This window comes from Diceros bicornis, chromosome 12 (assembly GCF_020826845.1).
Source record: "Diceros bicornis minor isolate mBicDic1 chromosome 12, mDicBic1.mat.cur, whole genome shotgun sequence".
NCBI lineage: Eukaryota > Metazoa > Chordata > Mammalia > Perissodactyla > Rhinocerotidae > Diceros > Diceros bicornis.
The window spans coordinates 50,778,005-50,804,554 of record NC_080751.1 but is presented as its reverse complement, the minus strand read 5'-3'; the positions used below and the strand labels follow the sequence as shown (position 1 = coordinate 50,804,554).

Sequence of the window (26,550 nt, the reverse complement as noted above, 5' to 3'; positions counted from 1 at the left end):
TTTGAATGTTGTAATTGAAAGTTCAAGATGAGTCTAAATGTCTGATACTGTTTTGCAGCTCAAAGGAGGGAAATGAGAGCCTGCTTTCAAAAACACGAAAATGTCTTTCAGACATCGTACGCATTTGCTTCTTTGAGGCAGGACGAAGCATAGCCCATAAGTGTGCCCGATTTTTAGCCTTGTGCATCAGGTTGGTTTTTTTAAGTTGAAAGCACCTGTACTTTGGTAGGTGATAACTTGCCTGTAGTATAATTTGATCCTTGTTGAATGTATGTATAACTTAAGAGAATTTTCAAAAGTTGATGAGGGATATTGAGATTCTAAGAAAGAATTTTGAGTTTTTAGGGCAAAACATTGTGTTCACTAAATCTGTTAATAAGAGAAATCTACTAGGCTTCTCTGCCTATTGGTAGCATTTTAGGAAGTTTGATAAGGGGAACCTTCCCTCACTTTCACACCTGCTTTCCCTGGTTGTCTTTGGATTCTTCCCCTGAGGCCTGTTTTCCTATTAGATAATAATCTTACCAGGCTTATTTGTGATATTGTACACTTTCATTTTCTCAAACTATCTAGTAAGTGTTTAAAACCTAATAGTCGATATCCCCTGTACCTGCTTGTTACCCCATTTTGGTAAAGAGAATGGTTTTAATGCATAAGAAAACAGTTACAAAGACCTTTAGTGTAATCAATCTTTACTATCTTTCTGCATGTCTATAGGGCTTTAAGACAGATTTTTCTTGTAATCAGTATGAATACATTTTAAAGATTTTTTAAAGTACAACACTATGTTTAGGGTGGAATTTTGACCTTGAGTAATATATTTAAGATTTTTCTTTTAAAATTTTTTCAGTAATGGCAAATGTGACCCATGTCAACCAGGATTTGGATCTGTTCTCTTGAAGGCCTTGCTTGATAATATGTCATTTTTACCTGCAGCAGCAACTGGTGGTATGTGAAATTAGTTCAATCACAAATAACTGTAGTCTTAGGAAATATCTCACAATACATTTAGGATTATTTAGTAACTATTTTTTCTTTATTAGTCCTCTTTTTTTGTGTAGCTTATCTGTTTTTTAAGGGGTTGATAAACTGGGATTGGGTAGGTAGGTATTCTCTGTTCAGTAATATTCCTAGGAAAAAGTTTGTGGGAGAGTTAAGTAAATAAATACCAAATCATCTCAATTCATACATTTTCTGTACTTCATTAAAATCATCGAGTTGTTGGGTTGTTTACTCACTGTAGATCAGATGTCACAAACGAAAATGCAAGTAAATGCCAGAGAGAAGACATAAATAAGTAAAATTGTCCATGCATATATTGTGTGTGATTGGTAGGGACTGTGGCAAACTGGAATTCTCTAAAAGGGGCCAGTGGTTTTTTTCAGCACCTGAAGACTGGAAATGCCGTTCAAGAATGAATGTAGTTATCAAATAGGAATGTACAAAGAATCCCCTAAAATAGCACGTATATTAGGTAATGAAGATTCAGAAAATATTTTTAGGGGCTGCCCCCATGGCCTAGTGGTTAAGTTTGGCACACCCTGCGTCAGTGGCCAGAGTTCGGTTCCCAGGCATGGACCTATACCACTTGTGGGGGCTGTGCTGTGGCAGTGACCCACATACAAAATAGAGGAAGATTGTCACAGATGTTACCTTAGGGCAAATCTTCCTCAGCAAAAAAAAAATATATGTATATTTTTTAATGTTTTTTACTGTTACTGTGAAGGGCTACTGATTTGCCCCTTTTAAACTTAATGTTATTTTTTTTAGACATTTCTCTCTGTCTTTTGTTTTATCAATAACCAACCCATTCAGCAAGTTACCTCAGTGAGAGAAATATATTTTGCAAGTATTTGATCTTTGTGGTATACCAGAAAAAAAGCTTGCTCAAAGTTGGTTGGTAAATGGTTATTTTATCAATATCTTAATTTAGATAGAGAGTCTGTTTATATTTCCCTTGACCATACATGGGGTAAAACCATTGACTCTATATTATATAGAGTAAGATGTTTTGGATTTGGTTTGCTCACTTTTTATAGTCTCTGGTGTTTAAAACAATTTCTTGAGGATAGTCTTTGATGTAGGGTGCTTAGATTCTGGGGTATACTTAGTAGTTAGGTTTCTCAAGTTTTATAAAAGATTCTTAAAATACATCATCATGATCATCTTTTAAGCCGTGTTGGTCTCTAACTGGCAGTATAGAATAACTATACTCCATTCATTTGCTAAAATGTGCTATTTGTAGCTCTCTGCTATCTATTGTTTTTGAAAATTTTAGTACAGAGAAACAGTATTTCAGGAAGGATGTCTTAAAGAACCTGACATATCTCTGCTTTTCCAGCTATTCTGAAATGTCCCTTAGAGTCATCTCACGTTATTGAAATCCTAAATGACTAGGTTGACTTGATATACTTCTCAAAAAATATGTTTGAAATTCTTTGTCAGTGTCCTCTTAGAGTCCTCCAAGGAGTTGGTGCTTCTTTGTAAGTTGCCCTTAAGGATTTTCCTTCCTGAAAATCTTCCTAGGAGGAGGGGATATACTGATCAATCTGTAATCTGAAGTTCTGTTTGTTAGAGAAAAGTGAGGGAAACAAACATTGATTTTTGTTGTTGTTATTGTTTTCAGGTTCTGTCTATTGGTATTTTGTCTTATTGAATTATGTTAAAGATGAAGATTTGGCTGGGTGCAGTACAGCTTGTGCATCTTTGCTTACTGCTGTGTCCAGACAGTTACAGGACAGGCTAACACCAATGGAGGCTTTACTTCAGACAAGGTATTTTAATATATGTAATGGCTAATTATGGACCTTTCTGGGTAGGTTACCACCTTGGCCCAGAACTGTTATTATATATATTTGCTTAAAAACTATTTTTCTTACAAATATATATTTACTTTATGCTTAACCTTTTTCCAAACGGTATTAGCCTAAGGTTTTCTTATCCCCTATTTTCTCTGAAATCATTCTTTTAACAATTCGGAAGTCTTGAAGATGGTTATTCGGAGGGCTAATTATATTAAAAGACTTAAAACTGGTATTTCTTACTAATAGAAGAAGCATTTAAGGTAATTTGTTTCTCTATTGTTAAAACTTTGCAGGTGGAATTAGGTAAATCACTTATTACCTTTAACTAGTATTCTTCATCTGCTGGTTGATTTTCTAAAACTTAAAGCATAATGAAATAAAAAATAGCTAAAGGTTAGATTTGAGTTCTTGCTTGATCTTCAGTATTTGAAGTAGACTATTCTTTGACTCAACGCAATGGTTTTGTAATATTTTTTTTTAGATTACAAATCTTGATTTCAGTGAAATTTTACTCAAAGCCTTTGAGTACTTTCTGCTGAGTTGGTGTAATGATTGAGGTGAAGGAGGGATGCCTGATATCTCTTCCTTGCTTCAGTCTGCAGGTGAAGATTCAGTCTTGGTTCATTAACTGCCAGCTTATTGGAATTACCTTTGTTGAGTCTCTGGACCTTGTCTTTTGGAATATAGGTTTGCAGGGAACACAGTTGAGATTCACTGAGTTTAATGGTCTCCTGCCCCATGTCAAATCACTTTTTAAAACCAAGTAAATAGATAATTTGTTAATTAGATGGCTGACAGGAAAACTGTTAGGACATTATTTTATTTTTCAGATATGGATTATACAGTTCACCATTTGATCCAGTCCTCTTTGATTTGGAGATGAGTGGCTCTTCCTGTAAAAATGTATACAATAGCAGCATTGGTGTCCAGTCAGATGAAATTGATTTATCAGATGTCCTTTCAGGTAGTAACTTCTTTTATTGAAGGAATTTCTGAATTTTCTATCTTGGGTTTAAGCTACCATTGACTTAATAGATTGTAGTTACTACATTCTGTCTTTAAAAGCTAAAAATCCTTAGAACTTAACTGTAACATCTGTGAAAGATTAAACTATTTGCCTTTATTTCTTAACTCCCCCCTCAAAAAATATTATTTTTGAAGGATTGTGAATTTTTTTCTTTGTTTTTTGTGTGTCATTGCATGTCAGTCTGATTTTAATGCTCATAAGAAACTATTGAAAATTTATTTGTTGTAGCCTTTTCAAATTTATTTGGTGTGCCTTTGCTGTCAATAGAATCAAAGAACATGTTATTTCATATTTCAAAAAATAAAATTAATATATACTTATTGTAATAAGCAAAGATGCAGAAAGAAAAAATAATTTTCTGCATCTACCATTACACTCTCCTGAGGTGAACTTTGTACACAGTGTTACATATATCCTTGTATACATTTCTGAAGAATATGCTTTTAGGATTGAGCGTATAACACTATTTGTATAATCTTTTCAAGTGCTAAAATTTGGTTTATCTAGTTTTCTTAGATAAAACAATGACCATTGTATTTTTTATTTTCTTTTGTCTTACTGAACTTACCGCAAGTCTTGCTAGTAAACCAAAGTGTTAGAAAATTTATTTGTAAACATATTAATTACCACATTTATTGTAATTCAATTTGGTAGTTAGTTTCAGTTTTGTTTATTTTAAATAAATTATGAATTGTGAAAAAAGCAAAAGAAAAATCAAATATAGAAATATAAATAAAATGTAAAATGCCTCAACTCCAACCTCTCCACCCTCTTAGATTACCTTTGTTAACAGTATGTTTAGCTATTTAGGCTTGTTTGCTACACATGTTCATGAACATTTTTAGTGTAAGAGATCATACACTACTTACTGGTCTATTACTTGCTTTCTAATGACTTATGCTGCTTTGGGTATATGTATTTCCTCTTTGATGATGTGGACTCTATGCCAATCTCTCTCTATCGAAGTGACATCAGTTCATGAGTAGAACTCAGAGGAGAGGTTAGAACTAGATATGTAGAAGCCTTCTGTATACCTTAGGATAGAGGGAGATCCATTATGGAGAGAGTGTAAGGGGAAGACCATAAGGCTCAGGCCAAGCCAGGGAGTTAAATCGGCAAGAGCAGGCACACTCAATATAGAAGATCCAGAAGAAGGGACTTAGAAATCATAATATAAGTCTCCATATGAATGTCACATCATTTTATTCTTCACCATTAGTCCTTCTGCATTGTTCCTTTTCTCAGTTAATGGCATCAGTAGCACAAAACAGAAATCTGAATGTCATCCTTGATACCTCTGTCTTTCTTATCCTCCACATTGAGGCTGTCACCAGGTCCTATCTATTTTTTTATCTATGTATATTTCACATCTGCCTAATCTCTTACCTCCCATGATCACATGATTATAGCCCAAGCCACAGTCATCTTGAACCTAGACTAGAATAATAGCTTTATAACTGGTCTTTCTGCATCTGTTAATGCCTTGCCTCAGTGCGTTCTCCACATTGCAGTGAGTGCAGTCAGTTTTGGATGCAAACCTGATCACTGTACCTCTTTCCTTAAAATACGTTTCATGTTTTCTGTTACTCTGCAGACCAAAGTCTCCAGTATAGCATGTGAAGTCTTGCGTGATCTGGCTCTCTTTTCCTTGCCACTGTTAGTCTCCCCTCTCTGGCCCAGTGATTCTCAGTGTGGTCCATTGACCAGCTCAGGGTTCGTAGGATCCTTTCAGGGAGTCCATGGGTTAACTGTTTTCATGATAGAACAGTGTTATTTGTTTTTTCCACCACATTGACGTTTGTACTGATTGTGTAAAAGCTTGATGTTCTTCACTATGCACTTAGATTAAAAAATATGCTAATTTCACTTAGAAATGTCCTTGATGAAGTAGTAAAATTATTAATTTTATTAAATTTTGAACCCATGAGTACTCATCTTTTAAATGTTCCATGATGAGATGGGAAATATGCATGAAGCACTTCAGCGTACTGAAGAACTATGGTTGTTTCAAGGAAACGCTCTTGAGCAGTTGTTTGAGTTATAGGCCAGAATCATTGCTTCTTCCATTGTACCCCATTTTTATTTGCAAGAATGACCGGCAGGCAAAATGTTTATCAGACTTAATTATTTGGAAGATATTGTGTCAAAAATGAATTTAAAAAAACCTGTCCCTATGCATCCAGTTGATAGTATTTATTGCCAATGTTATAAGTAGTTTTAAGCGAAGTCTAGAATTTTGGAAAACTTGTATCCTCCACAGTGAGCTTGACAGCTTCCCAATACGTACATAAAGACTGTGTGTGTGTGTGTGTGTGTGTGTGTGTGTGTGTCTGTGTCTGTGTGTGTGTCTGTGTGTGTGTCTGTGTGTCTGTGTGTGTGTAAGATGAGCCCTGAGCTAACATCTGCCAATCCTCCTCTTTTTGCTGAGGAAGACTGGCCCTGGGCTAACATCCGTGCCCATCTTCCTCTACTTTATATGGGACACTGCCACAGCATGGCCTGACAAGCGGTGCGTTGGTGTGCGGGTCCCAGGCCGCCAGCAGTGGAGCGCGCACACTTAACTGCTATGCCACGGGACTGGCCCCCATAAAGACTTTTCTAATGGGCTACGATGAGATTAGTGTCGTTTTCTGATGTTATATAATGGAATGTGTTAACATTTGGAAGATCAAAGTGGTGAACCACTATTTTCCAGATGATCAATGCATGATGTTTCAACATCTTGCATGGATAAAAGATTCCCTAAAAGTATAAGATAGACCAATTAATCTTAATGTAATAGAGGTTGAGAAGTTCAGTGATAAGATTTCAGATACCACGTTGCATCTAATCTTTAAAAAACTAACAGTTGTCAAGTTTGTGAATATGTAAGGCTATTAAAGTATTCTTTCCTTTTCCAACTACATATTTGTATTAGGTAGGAATTTTTTCATATACTTGTACCAGAATAACATATTGCAACACGTTGAATACAGAGGCAGACAGGAGAATCCAGCTACCCTCTGATAAGACAGATTTTGAAGAGATTTGCAAAAATGTAAAACACTGCCACTCTCCTTATTAAGTGATTTTTGTTTTAGAAGAGTTATTTTTCATCAAAGTATGCTATTTATTTTTATATCTAATGTATATTACTATTAAATGAATTAATATTTAAAATATTCTAATCTTAAAATTTCTAGTAAGATAAAAATGAATATATATATAACCAACATAAATGGAAGCTCTTTAGAGTTTTTAATTATTTTTAAGATATGTAGACCGGTCTTAGGATTGAGAAATGTTCTTCTAGCCACATTGTTCTTTCACGTCCTCCGATGTGCCGCATTCCTTGTGTTCCTGGAGGGATTTAACTGATGTTGTCTCCTCTGCCTGGATTCCCCTGCCCCATTGGAATAAATACATAAAAATCTCTTATTCTTCCCATAAATCTCATCACCTCCTCGTGGAAGTATTTTATTAACCCCTTGACTTAGACCTATTTCCCCTTGACTGACTATATTAGTCCTTTGAACTTCTCTTAAGTAAAACATAGCACTTTTTTTTTTAAGTTCAATTGTATAATTAGTTGTTTAATGTCTAGTAACCTGTAACAGAATATGTATTTCATGAGAACTGGGTCCTGTCCTTTTACTCTTATGTCTCCCACGTCTTGTATTGAGTAAGTGCTCAATAAATATTTTTTTAACCTATGTGTCAGGCCCTATGCTGGGGACCAAGGGAACATTGTAGAACAAGGTTAGGACTCTTGAGTCTTACATTTAATTTAGTCCTTCAGATGTCAATGAGAGCTTTTCTATTTCCCCATTCTTTCCATCTTCGGTTTCTGTTTTACTTTGTTAAAAAATTTTGTTTAAAGTAGTGCTGATTCCAGAAAATTTGGAAAGTACTGAAAATAACTCTTTCCCGCCTATACCACATACACTCTTAATTCTTTTGTGTTCTTCCATCCAGTCTTCTTACTGTAGTTTTATTGCTGTGGTTTTATTGTTCACATAGTTGGCAGCATGTGATTTTATTTCTGTGATTATGGAGTAGTATGCCTCATTCTAGAGAATTGATAATATATACAAAATATAAAGAAAAATTTACACGTAAATCTTAATATTTTGGAGTGTTTCTTTAGTTTTTATTTAGTGTCATATTTATATAGTTGACATCATAGAATGTATTTTGCCTTTATACATGCTTAAGATTGGGCAATAGCTGATGTAAGTAGCTGGTTTATTATTTTTTCCTCCTTTAAAATCTAAATCATGGGGCTGGCCCCGTGGCGTAGCGGTTAAGTGCGCGCACTCCGCTGCTGGCGGCCCGGGTTCGGATCCCGGGCACACACTGACCCACTGCTTGTCAAGCCATGCTGTGGTGGCGTCCCATGTAAAGTGGAGGAAGATGAGCACAGATGTTAGCCCGGGGCCAGTCTTCCTCAGCAAAAAGAGGAAGATTGGCATGGATGTTAGCTCAAGGCTGATATTCCTCCAGAAAAATTAAAAAAAAAAAAATCTAAATCATTTGCTATTGTTTCTTGTTACTGTGAATGGCCACTAAGTTGCTTTTATGCAACTCTATTTTTGTAGCAAGGAAACTAGTATCTCCTGTTTGTGAGGTTTCTTAATACCATGTTTATTGTTGAAACACTGTGTAAGGGTTGTATGTTTATACATCTTCTCTAATTAAAATTGGGGTGGCAGCTATAATTCTTGATATGACTATTGCTTTTTTAAGATTAATTTACATATTATAAAACTTGTCTCTTTTCTGTATTAGGAAATGGAAAGGTCAGTAGTGGCACAGCTGCAGAAGGTAGTTTCACATCTCTCACTGGACTTCTAGAAGTTGAACCCCTACACTTTACTTGTGTGTCCACTAGTGATGGAACCAGAATAGAAAGGGATGATGCAAGTACGTTTACTGGTATATACCTTCTTTTATTATATACATTTTTATTATATATTTTATGCTATAATAAATATAAAGTGATATATAAATATTTAAATATCAGTTTATAATATGTGTAAGTTCCTTTGCTGTCATGTTAAGTACAAAGTTGTTAATAGGAGGGACATTTTGGGGAAAAATCATAAGTAGTTTTATATTCTTGCCTAAATCAATTTGTAGGATTTTTTGCTACCTTCTAAAACCTTAAATCCTTTTGTTTTTATGTGTGTGCATTTTTAGAAGCCTTTTAATTTGGAAAACATCAAACATAATGAAAGTAAAGGGGAGAATACAATAGACTCTATATTTCTGTTACCCAGCTTCAACAATCATCAACTGATGGCCAGTCTTATGTGTAGTTTTGGCATCAAAATGTTATTTCTTGCATTTAAAGTTAAAAGTGTATTTGATAATGTCTTTGAGAAGATTGAGATGAGTGAATAGGGAATACTATTTTTCTAGCTAGTTTAAAGCAGCTTTGGATATATGAATTAATATTTGAGTATGTTGAATATGCAGTAGTATTGATGGTATAAATGAATAATCAATGGGAACTCTTATTTATTTTGTATATCTTGTTTTCTGTGTTTTTTCCTCACATTGTAGGATCAGTGTTTATGTACAATTAGTTCTATCTTGGCACAAATAATTGAAGTTTTTATAATTGAAAATACGGGTGTATGGTTTTATATTTATATTACAGTCACAGAAGGGTTTGAATATTGTCTTGAAGAAATTCTGCTGTTGGTGGTTTTGTGTAAGGGAGTGTCTTTTTGTTTTCTTCAACAGTTTAACAGAAAGTAAAAAGTTTCCTTGAGAAGTTAGGAAAATTTAATCTTGCACTTGGCTCCAGAATGGCAAAACGTTTTAAAAGGAACTTATCAGTTAGTTCTTTGACTGCCTTTTATTCAGAATCATCTTATGTCTTTATTTGACTGCCTTTTTATTCAGAATCATCTTATGTCTTAAAATTGTGGAAGTAACCACTAAGTGAAATTCATGGCTTATGTAGTTAAGATGAGAGCTTTAATTTAAAATTAAATTAAAATCTAGTATTTCTTTTATATGGAGATGCCAGAAGGGTCAGAATTTATTTGTGTTTGTTTTCTTCGACTAGTATAGTCATTTTGCAGAAACTTGTACATTTACACTGGAATAGAAATATGCCATGACAAGAAATTGAACTTTTAGAGAACTCTGTAGTTATAAATCAGATTCTTTCTTGGAACTGTTATGAAATAAGTATCTAAAATTTTTGTTTTCAATTTAAGTAATGCTTTCAGAAGGTATAAAATTTAGAATAGATAAAAGATTAGGTTTGAAAACAAAGAAGTATTCCATCACACTTTCCAACCATTTCCTCTCCTTCAAAGCAAGCAATAGAACTGGTTTCTTGTCTTTCCAGAAGTAGTCTCTGCCTGTACAAGCAATCACCTCTGTATTCCATCCAGACTGAAACCACCCCCAGCAGAGGGATTTTTGTTAAATGTTAGGGAAAAGTCCTGACTAGTGATCGTAAGGTGCTGGAAGATGATTGTAGTCTCTTAATTTCCTGTTTACTCTTTTCTTGAAACATGTTAATTGTGAAATACATTGCCCATGCATAAAAGTGCAGAAAACAATTGTATAGCCCAACAATTTATCACAACACATACTGTCCATGTGACCACCAGGTCAAGAAATAACATTTCCAGCACTGTAAAAGGTGTCTCCATGCCCGCTTCCGTTTATTTCTCCCTCACTCTCTCCAAAAGGTAAATATTGTCCTAACTTTTGGTGTAATCATTTCTTGGTTTTTCTTTGTTTCTTTGTGTAACTGCTTAGTTATGCATTCCTGAACACTGTTTCAGTAGAGTCATATAATATAAAATTGCATTTGTATATTTTTTGGTCTATCTTCTGTTTGACGTTATGATTGTTAAATTTATCCATATCCTTGCTTATAGATAATTGTTTGTTTTTCATTGCTGTTTAAGATTCTATTGTCTGAATAAAATAAAATTCATATATCCACTATTGATTTGTGTACTGTTGATCCACATTTGGGTTGTTCCATTGTGGTGCTGTTAGTACTAATGGATACACTGTTCTCTGGGATATGAATGTAGAAGTTGATTTGCTGCTTCATGAGGTTTTCGCATATTCAACTTTAGTAAGTAACATTAAAGAAATGCACTTCTTCATTTCCAAATATCTGAGGATTTTCTTATCATCTTGTTATTGATTTCTATGTAAATTGCTGTGGAGTCAAAAGAAATACTCTGAATATCAGTCTTGCAAAATAATGGGAATTGTAGAGGATCCGATTTATAAATATTCCATGAATGTTTGACAGTAATGTTTATGCTTGTTGGTTGAGTGTACTCTATCCATTTGGGCAAGTTTGCTAATTGTGTTCTTCAAATTCTGTCTTTATTGATTATTTTATCTACTTGTTTTGATTAGGTAATAAGATCAGTATGTTAAATTTTTGTCACTATACCTGTGGATTTGTCTATTTTAGTTTCATCAATTTTTATTTTAAACATTTTGAAATTACCTTACAAATTTAGAATGGTGATATCTTTCTTGTGAATTGAATTTTTCATTGTTAGAAATTATCTCTTTATCTCTAAGATTGCTATTTTCCCTAAAATTACTTTGATATTTATATACCTAGCATCAGCTTTCTTTTGGTTACTCTTTGTATAGTATACATTTTTCGTTCTTTTTACTTTCAACTTTTCAGTGTCTCATATTTTAGATAATACCTTTTATAAGCAGCATGTAGTTCTTTTATTTTTCATTCAGTCAGATACTTTGTCTTTCAATTGGAGTATTTAGTTTATTTACATTTAATGTAATTACTGATATATTTGTGTTTAAATCTACTGTGTTGTTTATATATTCTATTACAGTTCTCATCTTGCCAATTAGGTGTTTCTTTTTCTCCTTTCTTTCCTTTTTTTTGAGTGATTATATTTTTATTGGGCTACATTTCTACTTTTTACTTTTTTTTTTTTTTTTTTGTGAGGAAGATCAGCTCTGAGCTAACATCCATGCCAATCCTCCTCTTTTTGCTGAGGAAGACTGGCCCTGGGCTAACATCCGTGCCCAACTTCCTCTACTTTATATGGGACGCTGCCAAAGCATGGCCTGACAAGCAGTGCATCAGTGCACGCCCGAGATCCGAACCCGGGCTACCAGCAGCAGAGCGCACACTCTTAACTGCTATGACATGGGGCCGGCCCCTACTTTTTACTATTTTTAGCCGTTATCCCAGAGATCATGATATATACATACCCTTGATGTCCAAAAGTCCAATTGCTATTTTTACCATACAGTGGAAGTATCTGGAACATTATTTATCTTTCTGATCTTATGGCATTGTGGTTTTATACCTTAATTTTACGTGTATTTTAATTCCCATAGTACATTGTTATATTTTTTTATATTCAGTATTCATTTGGATGTAATCTCGTAATTTCCATTTTCATTCCTCTTTATTCCTTTCTTTGCTTTTGAGCTTTTATCTGGTATGATTTTCTTTATGTGTGAAAACTACTCTGTAAGATCTCTTTTTGTTCTTGTCTACTGTTGATGAATTAACTCCGTTTTTTGGAAAAAATTCAAATATTTTTTGAATAATTAGAGGAACAAACCACATAGCCATTATCCAGATTCCAGTTCTATGTTACTTTTCCCATTCCTTATATCTTTTCTTTTTTTCTTTCTCCAGTACTTTAAGACAAATCCTAGATATTATATCACTTTTACCTCTACATGCATAACACATACATAAGTACCTTAAACAATATGGATATCCTCTTTAATAACTAATGCCATTTTTATCATAATCATCTAAATTAACTATAATTTATCATGATGCATTTTATCATAACTAAATTAGCATAATAAATTCCATGGTATCATCTGCTTTTCAATATATAATTTATGTACATATCACAACAATAACATTTTACATTGGGCTAATTTGAATCAAAAAGTGTCATTTTTATTCTTGAAGTATATTTTCACGTTATAGAATTCTAAGTTAGTTACTATTACTTCTAGTGATTTAAAGATGATCTTTCCTTATCTTTAACGTTACACCGTTTTTGTTAGACATCACCTGTCAGTCTTATTATTCCTCTCTTAAGGTCACTGTCAGTTCTGAAGCTGTTTTTGAGATTCATTTATATTCTCTCTCCCTCTCTCAGTTTTTTCAGCATTTTTCTGTTATGTTCTTTCGGTGGTTTCAGTCCTTGCTTGATATCTTCCGTCAGCTTTAAAAAGATCTCAGCCACTAACTGTTCAAGCATTGCTTCTGCTCTATTTTCTGTCTTCTCTCTTTTTGCATCTCCAATTTCATATATGTTACACCTTATCACTATAACTGATATAATTTTCAAATTTTTTTTAATCTCTTCTTTTACTATTGGCATTTTCTTCTAATTCATCTTAGTTTACTAATTGTCTCTTCTGTTTTGTAATCATTTATGGGAAAAAACTACCCTTCCTCAACTCTACTGTACCGTTACCTCTGTTAAAAATCATGTCTGCTATCTGTGTGGGTCTATTTCTGTTCCATTGGTCAGTTTGTCTAGCCTTATGCCAGTACCTCATTGTCTTAATTACTGTAACTTTATATTAGGTCTTGAAATCTGATGATATAAATCCACCAACTTTGTTTTTCTTCCTTATTTGGTAGATTTAAAAAAATTGGTATCAAGTTTCACAATATTATGTAGTCATCACCACTATCTAATTCTAGAACATTTCCATCATTCCAAAAAGGAACCCTGTAGCCATTAGCAGTCACTCTCAAGTCCCCTTTCCCCCATCTTCTGACAATCACTAATCTATTTTGTATCTCTGTGGATTTGCCTACCCTGGACATTTTGTGTAAATATTTAATCATACAATATGTGGGGTATTTGTCTGACTTCTTTCACTTGGTTTAATGTTTTCATGTTTCATCCACTTAGCATGTATCAGTACATCATTCCTTTTTATGCCTGAATAATAATCCACTCTATGGATATAGCACTTTAAAAAAAAATTTGAATATTCCACATTTTGTTTATCCACTCAACACTCGATGGATATTTGGGTGGTTTCCTGTTTTTGGCTATTAAGAAAAATACTGCTGTGAACGTTTTTGTATGAGTTTTTGTGTGAATGTATGTTTTCAGTTCTCTTGGGTATAAACCTAGGAGTGGAATCCACCAACATTCTTTTTCTTAAAGATAGTCTTAAAAATTCTACATCTTTTGTATTTCCCTTTTTTTCCCAGCCTTGTTGAGATATAACTGCCTTACAACCTTGAGCAAGTTTAAGGTATACAACATGTTGGTTTGATACATTTGTATATTGCAAAATGATTACCACTGTAGCATTAGCTAATATATTCATCCCATACCATAATTACCATTTCTTTTTGGTGGTGAGAACCTTCAAGATATACTCTCTTAATAACTTGCAAGCATATAATACAGCTTTGTTAGCTGTAATCGCCATGCTATACATTAGATCTCTGTATTTCCATTTAAATTTTAGAATGAACTTGTCAATTTATACACAAAAAATATTATTTTTAATTTGGGGTGTGAATGTAAATCAATTTAGGAGAATCGACATCTTAATATTAAGCCTTTCAGTCCATTAACATAGTATATTCTTTTGTATATTTAGGTCTTCAGTTTCTCTTGGTGATGTTTTGTAGTTTTCATTGTACAAGTTCTGCACATGTTTTTTAGGTTTCTACCCAGCTATTTGATTTTTTAGGCTATTATGTGTGGCTCTTTTCTTAATTTTATTTCCATTTTTTTGTTGCTAGTATATAGAAATATAATTGATTTGTGTATATTAATCTCATATCTGGTGACATTGCTATATTAACTTGTTAATTCTAATAGTGTGTAGAATCACAGGGATTTTTAATATACACAATCACATCATCTGTTAATAAAGAGTTTTACTTTGTTGTTTTTCTAATCGTTATACGTTTTCTTTCTTTTTCTTGTGCTATTGTGCTTCCTAGGACTTCCTGCATGGTATTGAATGGAAATGGTGATAGGAGTCATCTTTGTCTTGTTCTCACCTCTTTTTTTTTTTATGTCTAGGTTTTGAGGCCCTTAGTATAAAAATAGAAAAGAGTATTGAAAACTCAGACTGTACAAAAGATTTTTAAATTAGTTTTGTAGTAGTGTGATGACTTATTTTCCTTTGATTATTTGTCTCTTATGTGTTTGTAGTGACTTAATTCATTTTCCCATGAATATTATTTGGCCATTAGATTTTAAAGTCAGTAAAGGGCTAAAGTACTCATAGTTAATGTTGAAAATCACTTAAATTACCCAAAAAGTACAAGTTGAATATAAATGCTTCATTAAGTCTAGTAATTTTCCCCCTAGAGTTGGAATTAATAGCTATTGCTTTGGCAGAACCCTAGATGAAACAGATAGATTTCATTTTGGGGCTTACAGCTCATATGAGCTATGATTGTTTTTTTCTTTGACCAAGCTTATATAGTTGAATTCATGTAAGTTAAATGAGGTGTAGTATGGTTGTACTGTAATAAATGTGTTTTTTTTTTAAATTGAGGAAATTTTTAATTGTAAGAAGCTGCGTGCGGTTTTGTTGTTATCACTGGCTTGTTGATTATAGCTTAATTTTTTTTATATAGATTATTTGAATCCTGGCATAATATAGCCATTGGTAGATGTTAAGATGGGCTGTCAGATTACCTGGATTTTTCTCCCTTTTCAAGTATTTATGAGCAAGTTACTTCCCTCAACTTTAGATTCATTGTCTGTAAAATGGGATAACAACAGTAGTACCTACCCTGCCCTTGCAAAGTGTTTTGTGCCAATCTCTGCCTGTGATCTCACCCTATCCATCCTAATCAGCTAGAAACGCCTGGGGGCACTCACTGGGGCTGGGCTCCAGGACACTTCCCAGAGACATCTTCCGTTTCCAAACCAGTATTATGACTAGACTGACCCTTGTGGTTCTTAGGATTGCAAGACGCCCTTCAGTAATAATCATTAGGAAATTTTGAAGAAAAATGTTTATTACTTACAGGACCTGGAGAGCACAAGGCACACTATGGGGGCATACAGTGAGATCATGGTTAGAGAGAGAGAGAGCAAGTATGGGCCTGGAGTCCTGCTTTTATTGGGGTTGAGGGTGCGGGTCTAGGGTTTCATGGGCTCACTATTTACTGGTGAATTTAAAACATAAGAGTGGGACTTTAAAGCAAGGGAAGAGAGAAAAAGAAAGGAAAAAAAAACCAAACTGCCCAAATGGCTAGTTATCTGAATCAACCTGGATCTCTAAAACAAAGGAGCCTTTTGGTGGGGGCGAGCTCGCATCCTGGCTCTTTTTCTAGTTGTGTGGCTGTGTTTATTGAGATGGCCTTCTTTTTTATTTTGAGGGAGGAAGATTAGCCCTGAGCTAATATCTGTTGCCAATTCTCCTCTTTTTGCCGAGGAAGATTGGCCCTGGGCTAACATCCGTGCCCATCTTCCTCTACTTTATATGTGGGACCTCTGCCACAGCATGGCTTGATAAGCGGTGCGCAGGTCCGTGCCCGGGATCTGAACCTGCGAACGAACCCTGGGCCGTGGAAGCAGATGTCTCTTTGAAGTGGATGCCTCCACAATCAAAGCTTAAGTCAGGCGCTTGCATTACAAAAAGAGAAGCCAAACTGTCAGGGCTTACACTATACTAACAAAGATTAAATGAGTTGATATAAGTTCCATGTTGAGCACTGTGCCTCACACTGGCTTTGGTTTCACATAACTCTTGGTTCTAATCCTAGTTCTACCACTATCAGCTGTACAGGGTAACTTCTCTGAGCCATTCTTTACTTAATCAACTAAAAAACAGTATCGTAGTATCTGCTCCTCAGAGTGTTCATCTGTTGAATGTAGTAATTAATGAAAATGGTGTCATGTGGTAATGCACACTAAACATTTGCTATTATTGTAGCAGTTATCTTTCCTCAATATAACTTTTTAGTAAAGGCCTGGTATAATACAAATATTAATACTGTTATTATTTGGCCAATATTGGCCAAATATTAAAGACTGTTATTAGATTTGTTTTGTGCTGTCCTATTTGATTCAGTTGTGAAATTAAGTTTTTATCTCAGCTTTTCCCAAAATGTTTTCCACAAATACTGGTAAATATATAATGGGAAAAGAGTTCTTTTATAATGTATATTTGAATAACATTGAAAAGGAAAGTCAAAGAAATTTTTTAACTCGTAAGATTTCATAGACCTTTAATGATGATAATGTTCATAGGTAAACAGTATGTGCCAGGCTTATTTGACTTTGCATGGGACGTGCTTCTCTCCATATTGGGGAGCAATGGTAGGAAACATTGCTTTACTTATTCTCTACGGGCCAGACTCTCTGTCTAAGGCTGTGCTTTACAATGAGAAAATAAGTGTTGTCAGTCTGTTTAAATGATGTTCTTTTATAGTTGAAGGTTTTTTTGAGTTTTTTGGGGAAGGGAGAAGTAGGTGTCATTGTAAGAAAACTTAGTAAAGCAAATTTCAGTTTATTCTCAAATTGTGTAATAAGATTACTCTTATTTTGTATTTTTATTTTAGCCATGTTAAATGAAATTTCTTCTATGCTCAAAATATTTTTAAACTCGAAAGTATAGTAATTTTTCTTTGATTTAGAAGTCATTCCTGGATCCTTTAAGTTTGAATACTATTATCATCAATATACTTTTACCATTAAGATTTCCTTAATGGAAATCTCTAGATTCCTGTCTTTTAAAAGGAAAAGTAACTAGTTTTAGTGTCAAAATTGTATATCTTTTTCTGTGAACCTTTTCTTCATCCTGTGTTTTTGTTTTTTGTTTTTTCCCCCTTGTCTTATGCCAGTGAGTTCCTTTGGGGTTACTCCTGCAGTAGGTGGACTATCATCTGGGACAGTTGGGGAAGCTTCGACAGCCCTGAGTTCGGCAGCCCAGGTAGCTTTGCAGTCTCTCTCTCATGCAATGGCTTCAGCCGAGCAACAGCTACAGGTGCTGCAAGAGAAACAGCAGCAGCTTTTGAAGCTTCAGCAACAGGTTGGAGACTATTTGGCTCTTTGTTCATGCTGTCTCTAAACTTCAAAAGCTGAAAAAGTACTGTAAAAATGACCGTTATTTTCGTAAAGGAAAGTAGGTTGACCCATCTGAGCTAATCATTTTCTACAAAAATTGAGGTAACGTCTTTGCGATATATTTAAATTTTCAAAAATTATATAAATGCATTTTATTTGATATGTGTCTGAAGGAATATAATTGTATCTTTTTTTGCAATTTTTAAGTAAAATTCATTCTTACTCTTTAAACATTCTTGGTCAAACATTACAGTTACAAGAGTTACTGTTTTTATGGATTGAAGAACCTAAAACATTTTAAAAGACCAATTAAATTAATGTGAATTAAAATTCAGTAATAACAGATGTTTTGGAGATTTCATCGTGCTCTAACTGCAACCTGTGCAGTTCCAGGTGACAAATTGTATCAGGTTAGGCATGAGAATCCACCTCCTATTATATTTAGTTTTGAGGAGAACTTAATTTTCTTATTTACATTTATTTGTTCTACCTCCTTTCCACCTTTACTTTGAGAAAGTCCTGGTTATCAGTACTTAGAAAGTTTTATATCAAATATTTAACAAAGTATATATAGCAAAGAAATACTCCGTTCATGTTAAGTCCATTTTTTAGTTTAATTTCATTTTTATTTAACTAGAATCCAGTTAATCATGTTTATCTTCATAATGTATACCCTTGTAGTATTCCCCATGTGTATTGTGTATTAAGTACACAATACTTAATACGTAACATTAAGATAGGCAGGATTAGTCTATATTTGTTGCTTTTACTTCTTTTACAGAAAGCAAAGCTGGAAGCCAAATTACATCAGACAACAGCTGCAGCAGCTGCAGCAGCATCAGCAGCATCAGCAGTATCAGCAGTAGGTCCTGTTCACAACTCTGTGCCTTCCAACCCAGTGGCAGCCCCTGGATTCTTCATTCATCCATCTGATGTTATTCCACCCACTCCAAAAACAACACCACTTTTTATGACTCCACCACTCACCCCACCCAATGAAGCAGTTTCCGTTGTGATTAATGCCGAACTTGCACAGCTTTTCCCAGGCTCAGTTATTGATCCCCCAACAGTCAATCTTGCTGCACATAACAAAAATTCCAACAAGTCCAGAATGGTAAATTATTATATTTTAAATAGGTGTTCGCTTAGACATTTAAAAATATTTTGATGTATATACTCTAACTTTAGAAGGCAAAATTTTCTTATCCAACTTGATATATCAAATTAGATTATTTTCTTTTATAAAATATTACAGAATATACATCAGGAAATGAAAACTATTAATATGATATTATGGTTACTAGTTTTTATAGAGCAAGAGTAATATCAATATAGAATTATACTTTTTTCTTTTCTAGAATCCACTTGGTTCTGGTCTAGCCCTTGCGATTTCTCATGCTTCACATTTTCTTCAACCTCCACCTCACCAGTCCATTATTATAGAGCGAATGCATTCAGGTAATCTTTGACTGACTTAAAATATTTTTTTTGCCTAGTCTGCCAGCCCTTTGAGGACTCAATATTCTGTAGTTTGATTTTCCTTTGAAAATAAATACCTTTGCAAACATCTGCTTTTGAGTAAGTACATTTTACCAAGAATAAGTATTACATAAAACTCAAGCTGTGTGCTCGCCAAGTGGAATGGAAGAGTGCTGCTAAGTAGGTTCACTAATTCTATCCAAATAGTGGATTTGATCTGTATATGATTCTTGCCTGATTGACATATCTGCCTCTATTGTTGCTGTTCAATTACCATTACAGTAGAAATTACACCTAAAGAAGTATTCCTAAGACTAGCATTCTGTTATTGGAACAGTTTCTTGAAAATAGCAAACAGAATTACTGCTAATTCTAATCACTGAGTAAGATTAATAATAACACTTCATGGTCTCCGGATGACTCAAATTTTACCTAAGCTTGTACCATGCTTATGTAGTAGAAACCTGTGATTGGGATAGGTGCTTTCAATTAGAGCATGTATACCAATAATCTAGAGATAATTTTTAACTTATAATCCTACCAACTCTTAGTTCTGGGCTTAAGCAGCAGCAGAATTCAACAAAATCCTTAGGCATGTTTTATAGGAGGAAGTAACATGAATATAGTGCATACTCTATCACTTTTCATTATGTGAACAGTTGAACCACATTCGTTTTATTGCAAGGGGTGTTTCCTCTTTGGAAGAGCGAGTTTTAAAAAAATAATAAAAGTCTCAATGGCATTTTCTGCCCAACTGATCATTCATTGGTAACAACATTAGTGTTTAAAACATTTAGAGTGAAATTTGTTGTTGTGCAGTCTTGTGAAATGTGAGCAGTTGTTTACACTGTGATTTGGTGTTTTTATCTGTGGAATTGAGTGTGGCACATAAGCCCCCTAAGTCAGAGAATTATGTTTTTTTTAGTTTAATAGTTTTCCTGTTTAGGACAGTGTTGGTAACTGCCTTGTTTTCTTTTAAACTAGCTCCATCAAGAGTAGCACTAGTCCTAGAAATTTAATTTAGTTGGGTTCCTGCACTGTAAGATGTAGCTGGTAAGGTTAATAGCTGCCCTGCACCTCAACCCAATAAAGAAGAAAAAGAATTATGATATTATTAATGATTCTGCATACTATTTCACTAATTGAGCTTGTTACCTGAAATGTGTGTGAGATGAGAGATGCAGATCTGCTCCTTCTTCTGTTCCTCTCAGATCATTCTTGCCTTTCATTAGTGTGAGCATCTCGATCATGCTGAGTGTGATTCTAGTGCTTACACAAAAAAGACATACAACCTCTTTAGTGTGGCCCTTAAGAGTAAGCCGTCTACTTCATCTGGTACTGAGCTGAAGAGACAGTGTTGTGTCAGTGCTGCGGGAAAAACGTTGGAGATAACCTATGTCTGTCTCTATCGGAGGACCTTCCTAAGGGATTTTTTAATGGTAGTAGTGACTACATGTGATTTGTGCCTTATACTTTTACTTTATGTCTTAACACTAATGTAAGATGCAACTCTATAAGAAGTTCAGCGAGGCTTAAGAAAACTAAAATCAGTTAATACAATTTGTTATCATTAATACATCTAGTTGTGAAATTAAAAAAAAAAAAAAAGACCAAATGGCTGAAAGATGAGCAGATAGGTACTGTAAGAATTAATCTATGTATTATTTTTCCTCATTTAATTTTTTTGCTTTAATGTTTTTAATTAAGCTTATATGTACAGTTGATTGCCTTCATACTAAACTTTTGTATATTTTTTACTTAAGTCTTGGGGTTCAAACTAATGTAGATTAAGGTTTCCGAAAAGTTTTGAATAATTACTTACCAACTTTTTTTCTCATTTGTTTGTAGTTACTTAGTAAGTTGATTTCATGTTTTGACTGTTCCAAACTATATTTGAGTGTATTTTTTGGTCGTTTTAGGGCATTTTTTGTCAACTGTTGCTCTCTCTCTCATAGGAGCAAGGAGATTTGTGACCTTGGATTTTGGCAGACCAATACTGTTGACGGATGTCTTGATTCCCACTTGTGGAGATTTGGCCTCCTTGTCAATTGACATTTGGACATTAGGAGAAGAGGTGGATGGGAGGCGATTGGTAGTGGCCACTGATATAAGCACCCATTCACTAATTCTTCATGACTTGATACCACCTCCTGTGTGTAGATTCATGAAGGTAAAGAACTTCAAGAAAGTGAATTGATATACTTGCCATGTTTCTGACGAGTTATGAAAAATATTCAGGCATATAATTAAAAAGTATAACGATATCTTTTTAAAGTTTTATTTATTTATTTATTTATTTCCCCCAAAGCCCCAGTAGATAGTTGTATGTCATAGCTGCACATCCTTCTAGTTGCTGTATTTGGGACGCGGCCTCAGCGTGGCCGGAGAAGTGGTGCATCGCTGCGCACCCGAGATCCGAACCCGGGCCGCCAGCAGCGGAGCGCGCGCACTCAACCGCCAAGCCACAGGGCCGGCCCCATAACTATATCTTTTTAAATACATTACTCAGATTTTTATCGTTGCAGATGGGTGTGTATATGTATTTATAATTTTTCATTTCAGATCACTGTCATTGGACGTTATGGAAGTACAAATGCCAGAGCCAAAATCCCATTAGGATTTTATTATGGTCATACCTATATTTTGCCTTGGGAGAGTGAACTGAAGTTAATGCATGATCCTCTAAGGGGAGAGGGGGAATCTGCAAACCAACCAGAAATTGACCAGCATTTAGCAATGATGGTTGCTCTACAGGAGGATATACAGTGCAGGTTGGCAGAAAATTGCAATATATTTTAATCTTATTGAAATCCTATGTTTATATAATGTCTTGTGTATATTTGCCAAGAAATGTCTTTCTCTGGGTGTATAGAAAAGAACAAAAGGAAGTAGGACACTAGTACATTACAGTAATATTGAATGCATTAATAGATTTGATTAAATAATTGTCTCTATTTAGTACTTACCAATTGATTAATTCTTTTTAATGGTTGTTTTTTAACATGTTTTAGAGATTTAATTTTTAGTGTGTATTTGTACATGCACATCAAAGAGAACATGGCAGGAATTATTTTGTTCATTTATTTTTTTACTTATAGGTATAATCTAGCTTGTCATCGACTGGAAACTCTTTTGCAAAGTATCGATCTTCCTCCTCTCAACAGTGCTAACAATGCACAGTATTTTTTGCGAAAGCCAGACAAGGCAGTTGAGGAAGACAGCAGAGTTTTTTCTGCCTATCAGGATTGTATTCAGCTGCAGCTTCAACTTAATTTGGCTCATAATGCAGTGCAGAGGCTCAAAGTAGCTCTAGGTGCAAGTAGAAAGATGTTGAGTGAAACATCAGATCCAAAAGATTTAATTCAGACGTCTTCCACAGAGCAGTTACGTACTATCATCAGATATTTATTGGACACTTTGCTCAGCCTTCTTCACTCTTCCAATGGTTTGTATTTGGCTTAAGTATTTTAAAGGCTGGGAATATATTCAATGTGATTTTGTTGTGTGTTTTGTTGTTGTGTTAATGTTTCCTGAGTACTGTTAATTTTGATATCCTTTCTAATGTGAGTATTTATGAAATTTTTTTTAGGTTAACTCATTTTTTTCCTTATTTTTATTTGTTTTTCTTAAATGGATTTTTGATGATTTCTTTTCTTGAGTTTCTGCTATTGATGTGCCACATCGTTGTGTTACTGGCAAAATAATTGATATTGTTTAAAAGTGAAGCAGTGAAAAAACTATTAATAAATTGCTAATCTAATATAGAACTGTCATTTTCTAGCCAGGAGTTATTTTTAATCATTACACATGCACACACACATGCTCACACAGCCATCTGATACACCCAACTCCACATGTAAGAAATATAATTGATTTAAGTGCCAATTTGTCTCTTCCTCAAATATTTAGCAATTACAATTCTACATACGAGGAGTAAATAAATGAATAGCAATAAATAGAATGTAATTGTGTACCGATTGCTGGTAAAGAAGAAACATATCTAGGAATGCTGACTTTGATATTACAGCATATACTTAAATAGGAAATTTTTACTGTCTTCTTTCTTGTAATAGGACACTCTGTTCCTGCAGTTTTGCAGAGCACATTTCATGCCCAGGCCTGTGAAGAGCTTTTTAAACACTTGTGCATCAGTGGAACCCCAAAGATACGATTACATACTGGTCTTCTACTTGTTCAGCTCTGTGGTGGTGAAAGATGGTGGGGTCAGTTTCTTTCTAATGTTCTTCAGGAATTGTACAATTCAGAGCAGCTTCTCATCTTTCCACAGGATAGGTAGGTCAGAAAATATTGGCATTTATTTGTTATTAGTGATTTATGCTTCTCACAGTCAATGTTCAGATTTTGAAATCTTGTGTATGTGAATACTGAGTGTGGAGAAATGAAGCATGTCTTTTCAGAGTTTGAGGAATGCCCTGTGAAGGGCACATTGAAGAATATTATACATGCTATAACTAGACTACATTCGTTAGTTTCCTTATTGAATCTGTGGAGTTTATAGATCTGTGTTTACAAATATTTCCTGTTAGATCATGTTACCTTATGTGTTAAATGTGTTTTTTGAGGCTATAATACAGTTCTCTCTACCTGATCTCTTGTGGATAAACTTAGAAAATATAACCAATAGCTTGAAAAAGAGCTAATTTTAACATCATAGCTCCAGATACAAATCTTGCTAAGAACCAAATATTCTATCATTACTCTATAAAATTTCAGTATAAATTATTTTTAAAATGAACAGTTAAATTGATTCATACTGGGTATTTTATTTATATCTTTTTTTTTAGGGTCTTCATGTTACTTTCCTGCATTGGTCAAAGATCCCTTGGTAATAGTGGAGTATTAGAAAGCTTACTTAATCTGTTGGATAATTTACTGTCACCTCTTCAGCCACAGTTACCTGTGCATAGGAGGACAGAAGGTATTATTTAAAGCAGTGATCTTTAGCAAAAACATAAGATTTCTATAAATACTGCTTTTATAAAATGGCTAGTCTGCAATACTTATTTTAATATTCACTGCTGCACATTTTGTTAATGTTTCTATGATATAGACTTTTTAGAATGACCAGCCTTCATGTGATTGACTGCCATATGGTTATTGCTCTTTAAATCTATTACCTTTTGATTATTTACATTTTGAACTTAGAAATTGTTGTAATATGCTTTTTCTATGCTATCATAACTAAAATCAAACTCTTATTTAAGTTTAAGCTTGAAGGCACTATTGCTGTTCTGGTTCTTGATAATGAGTTGCATTTGAGCAAAAACATGATTGGAATAAAAACTTTAGAACATACTTTAAGACTATATGAATTATAAATTGAGAGTTAGATATTTTATTTCAGTCACCTATAAGTCTAAGAATAGGATTTTATTCCTGTTTTTCTAGTTTAAAAGTTATCTGTTAGATTCAACCTACACTTAGGAATCTATTTTCCTACCATGAAGCATTTGTGTCTTCCATTAGATTTAATGTGTTACTCAATTGTGGCCATAGGTTCTAATTTCGAGGCTTATTATAAATAAGTGTTAGTAATGATGTGGTGTGTTTTGGTTTTATAAAATGTTTTGTAATTATTTTATCAGACTTCATTAGGACTCTTAGAGTCACCTCATTATTTTTTTTTCCCTCTCATCTCTGTATAGGAGTACTAGATATTCCTATGATCAGTTGGGTTGTTATGCTGGTGTCCAGGTTGCTGGATTATGTGGCAACTGTTGAGGATGAAGCAGCAGCTGCAAAGAAACCTTTGAATGGTAAAGACAGAGAGAGGTTTCTGACAGGTATCAGAAGTTTATGATAATCTATTGGTGGGGATTTTGAGTGGCAATACAGTTGTTCCAGAACTGGCTATTGACCTGGAGATTCCAGCTGTGTATAATTTACGTGAAATACCAGTTAACTTTACCAGGAGTCTAAGGATAGGATTTATTTTTGAAGGACTTTGTGGACAAGCTCCTTGTCTGAACATGACTTTTAGTTTCTAAATACAGTTATGTCTTTCATGAGATTTTCCCCTATGCTCATTTAAACACTTTATAATTATAATAACATACATATAAATATAGTTATGAAAAGGAAATCTGTAAAGAGTTCTTGTAGTTTTGTTACTTTAGTGTAGTGTGTCATTCCATTTACCAGTATATAGTTCTATTAATTAACTACAAATGGCTTTTATGCTTAGATACAGAAATTCCCAGATCTTTTTTGAGTTGTAATCTTTCTCCATAAGCTAGAGGCACAGAAAAATTTAAAAATTAAGGGAAATCAAACTGCAAGACAAATTGCTTTTTTCCCTTCTTCCAAGTTCATAAGACTTTTCATGAAGGATTTGAAATAGCTGCATCTAATATGTAAAGACAGCCAATAAATGCCATAAAATTTGGAGTTTTCAATTGTCAGGATCCTAGTATTAAAAAAAGATCTCTTGAGATGATTTTATAAGTGAATCAGTTCTTTATGGTGCACATCATATTTAGGAAGAGGGTAAGAATTCTTCTCATGTACAGGAAATTTGTCTTATTTTTAAAAAAATATATGTCTGTGGGTTACTTTATTCAGTTATAGGATATAGAGGTAAGACATAAAATTAAATACAACACAGTATAAAGTTGGAATATAGCAGATAGCATTGGAGGTCTTAGTTTTTATTTATATCATTCAGATACTATGGAAACACATTGGTGGAAGACTTTTTAGGGTTTGAAGAATTTGAACTGACTTGACAAATGGATAGTAGAGAATAGAACTTAAAGATATCTTTAGGCTAAGCAGACATGAACAAACAATTTGGATTGAAGTGTGTTATTAAGGCAGGTGCCGTGGTGTAGCGGTTAAGTGCACGTACTCCGCTGCTGGCGGCCCGGGTTCGGATCCCGGGTGCGCACCGACGCACCGCTTGTCAGGCCGTGCTGTGGCGGCATCCCACATAAAGTGGAGGAAGATGGGTACGGATGTTAGCTCAGGGCCAGTCTTCTTCAGCAAAAAGAGAAGGATTGGCATGAATGTTAGCTAAGGGCTGATCTTCCTCACACACACACAAAAAAGTGTTATTAAGCTGAATTGAGCAGAAGAATGACAATTAAAGAATAGTCTGAACAGATTCCAAAAAATGAGAATTTTATTCAGCCTTCTTTTTGCAGTCATTAAGTCAAATTATTGAGTACCCTTTCCC

General features: G+C 34.2%; 1 protein-coding gene across 9 annotated transcripts in view; it reads left to right on the top strand.

The window, feature by feature from the left end:
- The window catches only part of BIRC6 (baculoviral IAP repeat containing 6), a 239,599-nt gene that overhangs the window by 75,461 nt on the left and 137,588 nt on the right, over positions 1–26,550 (top strand). For 5 of the 9 annotated variants that reach the window (XR_009221707.1, XM_058551474.1, XM_058551471.1 and 2 more), the window contains 14 exons: positions 59–190; positions 851–948; positions 2,627–2,774; positions 3,635–3,768; positions 8,599–8,745; positions 17,654–17,841; positions 18,658–18,990; positions 19,235–19,334; positions 21,311–21,525; positions 21,918–22,126; positions 22,454–22,800; positions 23,429–23,648; positions 24,161–24,294; positions 25,022–25,159. Coding sequence is in view for 8 of the 9 variants with exons in the window: in XM_058551474.1 (XP_058407457.1) it covers positions 59–190; positions 851–948; positions 2,627–2,774; positions 3,635–3,768; positions 8,599–8,745; positions 17,654–17,841; positions 18,658–18,990; positions 19,235–19,334; positions 21,311–21,525; positions 21,918–22,126; positions 22,454–22,800; positions 23,429–23,648; positions 24,161–24,294; positions 25,022–25,159 (2,543 nt within the window). In the remaining variant the exon portion in view is untranslated. The remainder of the gene's footprint in view (positions 1–58; positions 191–850; positions 949–2,626; positions 2,775–3,634; positions 3,769–8,598; positions 8,746–17,653; positions 17,842–18,657; positions 18,991–19,234; positions 19,335–21,310; positions 21,526–21,917; positions 22,127–22,453; positions 22,801–23,428; positions 23,649–24,160; positions 24,295–25,021; positions 25,160–26,550) is intronic. The other 4 variants (XM_058551472.1, XM_058551469.1, XM_058551470.1 and 1 more) reach the window with 3 other exon arrangements.